This window comes from Anastrepha ludens, chromosome 2 (genome assembly GCF_028408465.1).
Source record: "Anastrepha ludens isolate Willacy chromosome 2, idAnaLude1.1, whole genome shotgun sequence".
Taxonomy (NCBI): domain Eukaryota; kingdom Metazoa; phylum Arthropoda; class Insecta; order Diptera; family Tephritidae; genus Anastrepha; species Anastrepha ludens.
This window is the reverse complement of record NC_071498.1, coordinates 39,662,897-39,669,990: the sequence shown is the minus strand read 5'-3', so window position 1 is coordinate 39,669,990 and position 7,094 is coordinate 39,662,897. Positions and strand designations below refer to the sequence as shown.

General features: G+C 41.6%; 1 protein-coding gene across 1 annotated transcript; it reads right to left on the bottom strand.

Moving 5' to 3' along the window:
• Positions 1 to 5,001: 5,001 nt before the first annotated feature.
• On the bottom strand, positions 5,002 to 7,094 carry LOC128857277 (golgin-84). Its single transcript, XM_054092966.1, has 2 exons — positions 5,474 to 7,094; positions 5,002 to 5,404 (listed from the first exon to the last, which is right to left on the bottom strand). The coding sequence occupies exons 1-2, from the start codon at positions 6,987 to 6,989 to the stop codon at positions 5,190 to 5,192; spliced, it is 1,731 nt and encodes a 576-aa protein (XP_053948941.1). The 5' UTR covers positions 6,990 to 7,094; the 3' UTR covers positions 5,002 to 5,189.

The following is a 7,094-nucleotide window of genomic DNA, read 5'->3' as shown; positions in this document are numbered from 1 at the left end:
CCTGGGGCCTCAGCCCTAGTATGGCCCTCTGGATATACACCCAAATGGTTAGACCAATCATACTGTATGGGGCACTAGTATGGTGGAGCAAATCTATCCAACAAACAGCGATAACCAAACTGGGAAAAGTACAAAGGCTTGCTTGCCTATGCATCACAGGGGCTATGAGAACTACCCCAACAGCTGGCATGGAAGCACTCCTTAATCTCCCACCACTTCATATAGCAATCCAAGAGGAAGCAGCTACGCAAGCACTCATGCTACACATGAAAGTAAATTTCAAATTGGGCAACCTCACCGGCCACCTAAATATCCTAAACAAAATCAAAAACACCATTAGCATGGCTCAAGTTTCAGACCACATTGACCCAACCCTCTGTTTCACAAAAGGATACTCAGTTACCTTTCCAGAGAGGATAGAGTGGAAAACAAACCCGAAATGGATGAATGATGATTCACAAAAATGGTACACTGATGGATCAAAAACACCTTATGGTGTAGGAGCAGGAGTAGTGGGGCCCAGAATCCACAAATCATACACTCTCACCAGGGACACCACTATCTTCCAAGCGGAACTATACGCAATAATGGAAGCAGTAAACATCATGCAACGCAGAAACCACAAGAGAGTAAAGATTAAAATACTCTCGGACAGCCAATCAGTTCTAAAAGCTTTAGATAGCTAGACATACAGCTCAAAAACCATCTTAGAATGCCACAAGGCACTCAATAATCTGGCAAAAACAATGTTTCATTAATTTGGGTACCGGGGCATGAGGGATATGACGGCAACGAAAAGGCAGAGTTTCAAGCCAAAAAAGGGGCAGTTGAAAACTTCATCGGACCTAGTCCTATGTTCGGATTCAACAAAATCAACCTAAAACAAAAAGTAAAATACTGGGCCAAAACTCTATTAAATCAGCATTGGAACAATGTAGAGGGTCTTAGACACTCCAAAAAGTTCCTAAGTTTCAACGCTAAAAGAGCTAACATGGCCCTCACGTTAAACAAAAAGAGCATTCGCACTCTCACAGGCGCCCTCACGGGTTACTTCACCTGCAACAAACACTTACATAAATTAGGCATAACTAACACCAGCACCTGCAGATTCTGCTGCGAAGATGAGGAGTCTATAGAACATCTCATTATCGAATGTCCGGGGTTGACGCATAGAAGGAAAAGGTTTTTAAACAAGTTCATGCTTACAGATGAAGACCTTCAATCACTCCCTCAGAAGGAGCTGGTACAATTCATAAGCATACTTAACAGTCAATAGACAGCATAGGGTGCACAATAGATCAATATGGTCGCAGTGCTAAAGGGCCACACCTTAACCCTTTACAACCATTATGTCTTAGTCTCTGTAAAGTTCATTGCTCTATCGTCTCCGATATTTGCCGTCCCGAATGTGCAATGGTCTAAAAATCTTCTGCAGAATCTTTCTCTGAATAGTTCAAGCTTCTGCGCTGTACAATAGAACGGATATGATGAGAGACTTATAAGGTGTGCGTTTTGTTCGTCGAGCGCGGGCTTTACTACTTAACTGACTACATATGTAGTCTAAAGTGGCATTAGCTGGCAAGTGAGATTCTCCTTTGGGTTTCAAGACTGACATGGAAATTTGAATAGGTCGAGCCAAGGTGGCTCCCAAAATACTCAGGCTAAAAAGCCCATTGTTTTTAGAGCTCTGGAAATAGGGTAGATAATCAAGGAAGAAAGGAGAAAATTATCAGAGAAAGAGATAGAAAAGAATAGAGACAGAGATAAAGGTAGTCCTGTGAGAATTTTCCAGATTCTTTGGCAAATCTCTAAATATCCTCTAGTTTTAGAGAACGAATATTACTCATTCTCACGACATCGGAACCTAAAACTCGTAGCCTTGCTCTAGCAGAGGCAGGACGCTTACAGAGAAAGTGCTCAGTGCTATCCGCCTCCTCCAAGCAAGACAGGCACATTGGGTCCTCAATGATTCTAATGGTGGTCATATGGTGACCCCATGGGTTGTGTCCTGTAATAATACCGACCATCAATTGAACGTCTTTCCTTCCAAGTTTTGAGGCTTGCTTCGTGTTCTCCAGGGCCTGCAGTGCTTCCAAACTGTCACTGGAAACTCCAATCAAGACTGACATTAGTATCGGTGTTAATGTTGGTTCCCAAACAAAATAAACGAAGTCCCTAGCTACTTTAAAATTATAACTGCCAACAGTGACGCGAATGCCGATAGGCGGTACAATATTTAATAGCCCTACAAGAACTTTGATTAAAATATTCGGCAAAGTTTGTATCACATCCTTGATGTCAATGTGAAAAAATTGCTAGAGATATTTGTATACGTGTGATTTTGTATCTTCCTCTAACTTATGGATTTTGTTGGCAATTTAAACATATACGGGCATTTTGTTTACGCCAAAACTGAAACTGTGTTGGTGATAAAAGAAAATACCAACGCAGCCAATGTTAGTGTTACTTCATTGCACCGTCCGTTAACCGGCTCTCAGCGATTTTGAAGGAATGAGCTAATTGGCTGACGTACCCGGGTCTTGACAGCGGTTTGTTTATGAAAAAATTAGATGGCGTTGGTGATATACCAATCAGTCGTTGTTCACATGGTGAAATATTTTTAGAGGTATGGGCAAGATCAGACCGTTAACCGGCTCTCAGCAAATATGAAAAAATCACCTAATTGGCTGACGTTAGCAGGGCCATAACAGTGGATTGTTTACGAAAAAACTGTGGTCTGAACAACGACTGATTGGTCGAGTGTGTGAAATTTGTTAACGAAATTCCGCTGTCGAGTCTCCAATGATGTGCCAAGCGAAGTTACTCTCACAATCTTCCTTCGGATGCCCAAACCTGATATTCTATCATCCCTGCTTGTTACTTATTATCCTTGCCATTAGTCGTTGTTCAGACGGTAAAGAAAAAACATTAAAATTAGCCGTTACGCCAGCAAATCAGCTGATTTTTTTTCCAATCGCTGAACCGGTTAACAAGCTGATGTTGGCTACACCTTTTGAATTCTCTCGATTGTGGTACATACCAATATTGGGCCAGCTGTCTTGATCTCGGGATATCCTGTCGCGCTACATCTACCTGTTTTCTAAAGTGAAATCTTAATTAAAAAGGAACAATGGAGTTTCTTAAAAAGGTGAATGAATGTTCCTCCTGTGGGAACTCATAGATAAGAAGACTTCTTTCATCAATGTTTCGAACAATGAAAGGTTCGAAAGAACCCTTCCTCTCTTATATGTTAGTTGTCTTTATAGTTTTCACTATCGTTTTCATTTCTTTGAAGAGATCATGGCTACAGCAATAACATTTATTTCTACTCAAATTTCAAATTTAATTGTTTTTTTTTTGTAAGAGTGTACAATTGTTGGCGTATGCCGATGATATTGACATCATCGGCCTTAACAACCGCGCTGTTAGTTCTGTCTATTCCAAACTGAATAAAGAGGCAAAGCGAATAGATCTGGTGGGGAACAAAGACAAACCAAAGTACCTCCTCTCTTCAAACAAACAGTCGGCGCACCGCGTATCGGCACCCACGTCACTGTTGACAGTTATGATTTCGAGGTTGTAAAAGACTTCATTTATTTAGGAACCAGCATTAACGCCGATAATAATGTCAGCCTGGAAATCCAACGTAGAATCTCTCTTGCCAACAAGTACTCCAAGCCACGCTTTTGGACCTTTGCACGTTGGTAAAGGGGAATATCGCAGGCGATGGAACGCTGAGCTGTATGAGCTTTATGAGGACATAGACATAGCGCAGCGAATAAAGGTCCTGCGGCAACGCTGGCTGGGTCATGTCGTCCGAATGGAGCCGGAGGCTCTGAAAGTATTCGATGCGGTTCCAGCTGGAGGTAGCAGAGGAAGAGGTAAGATCTGGTGGAGAAAGACTTGGCTTCACTTGGTGTGTCCAACTGGCGTCGGTTAGGACGAGAAAGAAACGACTGGCGCGCTTTGTTAAACTCGGCCAAAATCGGGTAACCGGTATGAAGTAATTTTATTGTACGAAAGAATTGTTGATGAAACGGATTTTGAATTTATACTTTTAAGAATACTTCTAAAAGACCTAATGAAAACACAAAAATTAAATCCAAGTAATTCACTATCAACAAAAATATGATTGCTGTTGTTGTTGTTGTTGAGGTGGTTGAACATTTCTGAGCTGAAAATGCTCCTAATTAGTGACCAGCACCGTTTTACTACCACTATCTCGTGTGAAGATGATGTTTTTTTTTTTTTTTTTTTTTTTTTTGTTGGTTCCAAGTCAGATCCATTTAGTGAGGTGCAAGTATAGCAGCAAATCCTTTATCACTATGTCTGAGATTTCTTTAATTTGCTGTAAGAAAGGCTTACCGAAGGATCGGAGTCGTGCCCTGGCTAGTCGCGGACATTCACATAAATAGTGGAACAGACTCTCCTTCGCCCCTTCCGATTGACAGCTTCTACAGATAGGATTGAAGGGTAGATTGAGTCTAGCTGCATGATCCCCTACTTTCCAATGTCCTGTAAGGGTTGCAGTGATACGTGAAATGTTTGGCCGAGAACATCCTAGGAGGTCATTCGTCCTTTGGATTTTGTATGACGGCCATGTGTTTTTTGTTGTAATACATGTATGTAGGTATTTGCTTCCATCTTCTTTCGGCTAAAGCATGATAGTATGAAGCAATGGATGCTTTTAGTGTGTTCAGTGGGGTGGAGACTGCCACCGCCTCTGCTATGTCTAGTGTCAAGCCCTTTCTTGCTAGCTCATCCGCTATCTCATTGCCCCGTATGTTCCTATGACCGGGAACCCATATCAGGGTAATTTCGAGCCAATGGCTGAGCAGTTTCAGCTCCTCTCTACACTGTAAGACCAATTTGGATGAAATGTAGTTGGAGTCTAAGGCCTTAATAGCTGCTTGACTGTCTGAGAAGATAGCTACTCTTGCACCAACTTCCTTGTAGAGTTCTAGGGATTTGCATGCTAATATGAATATGCACGCTAATAAATATGATTGCAATATATTATATTTGTTGTTTTAACGACTTTAAATCTGAATAGTTACACATGTATGTACATTTAATATATATTTCTCTAATATATTAAAAATAATATTAAATTAATTGTTTTTTACATTATAATAGAAGTGAGAGCTCCTCGAAACGGCAAGCATAAACTGTTAAAATTTTCATTTCATTCAGTTCGGTGATGACGATATCAGTACAAAGATAACCCATAAATGCAACAAACCTACATACATAAGCACAAATATACGCATAAGCGGATAACGACGAAGAAAAGCGCCTAGACGGATGCCAGCTGAATCGAGTGAGGAGTAGACACGCTTTACACGACGCGCCACGCGATTGTCGAAGGGATTCTCTCGCATCAGTAGTGGGAACTGTGCTTTAACTACAAATATAGAGCAGAAAAATTATGTTAAATACAAAAACTCTTTAATAAGTACTTTATTATACAAACCGTCATCAGTGGTGTTCGAGAGAAGTGCATTGCGCGAAACTGCCTTACCATGATGCAGACTACTGTTAAATGCATATTGTTGCTGCAGCTGATCCTGCATTTTCTCCAATTGAATACGAAGTGCGTTGCGCTCGCTTGTGATGCGTTCTACAGTTTGCTGCTTGTCTACTAGTGTTTGTGTGAGCGCTTTAATGCGCTCATCTAAACTATCTGCAGCTATGCCATCTTCAGTGTGTGTCGTTGCCTTGCGGCGCAATAACTCAGAACGCAGTTGTTGTAATTGTGTCTCCTTTTCCTGCAGACGCGTTGCAGATGCTGCCATCTGATTGCTCAGCTGCTGGCGCAACTTTACCAACTCCTGGGCTTGTACACGCTGTTCCGACTCGGCAGCAAGCAAACGTGCTCTCTCTGCACGCAGCTCTTTTCGCAATGCATCTTCTGCAGCACGTGCATTGGCCGTATTTTCGGTAGTTTGTTCGTTAACTAATTGCCAGTCACGCCACAAATCATCTAATTGCACGCGCAGTGTACTGCATTCCTCTAAGGTTTGTTGGTGCTCCTGTTTAAGGGCATCAAATTCCATTTGCAGCAGACGTAAGTCCGTTTCGCCATCGCTACTTCCAGCGCTGCCTGCAGATAAGTCGTTTGATTTTAATTCAGTTATTAGATTGTCTTTCATTTGTAAAGCCAATTGGGCTTTGACACGATACGCTTGTAGCTCCTTGCGCTGCTGTTCCGTTTCCTTTAATTGCATTTGTAATTTCTGCGACGTCTCTAAGTACTCCTGTTGCATTTTAGCTAAATTTGTTTCTAGCTCTGAAATTGAATGCATATATTCATTGTTATTGCTTCGTGCGTTGCTCAGCTCATGTTGTGCCTGATCGCGCTCATCAGTCAAACGTTGAAGAAGCGACTCTAGTTCTTCGATTCTTTTTACCAATGCTGTTTTCTCATTATCACGATTCATTGCGATAATACGTGCCCGTAATTCATCACGCTCACTGGTCACTTCGCTCAACGCGATTTTAAAAGCCATCAACTCTTGGTTTTCCAGAGGGGTTATCAGTAATGATCCCTCAGTAGCCACCTTTTTAAGGAAATCACGTTTTGGACTCGTATCTCCCACTTCGATTGTGACATCATCTGGGCGGGAATCAATAGAACTGCGACGGGACGAGACCACAGAGTTAATGCTCCATTCCATATTTTCTTTAGACGCTACTGAATCAGACAATCCGGCAGCATACGTTCCAGTGGTGTCGTCCATGCCACTTTTAACGCTATTCAAAAAATAATTACCAGTACTTTTAGCCTTGGCCGGCGATAATGCTGCCTTTAAAGACAATTTGCTATTAGACAAGCTGCGTCGCATCGTTTCCAATGCATTACTTTCACTACTATCACCATCACCAGCTCCACCAACTGTTGCGGTAACTTGCAGTGCACTTGCGGCATTTTGATCCAATTTATTCAGAATATTTTCAGCTTTATCCGCTAAGCCTGATATCCAAGCCATTTTTATGTTGTCGTGGCGCTAATTAAAAAATGTATATTTATAACGAAACGTAAACAAATACTTTTCTTTTTTTTCGCTTCACACTGCCAAAAGTATTTTCGTCAG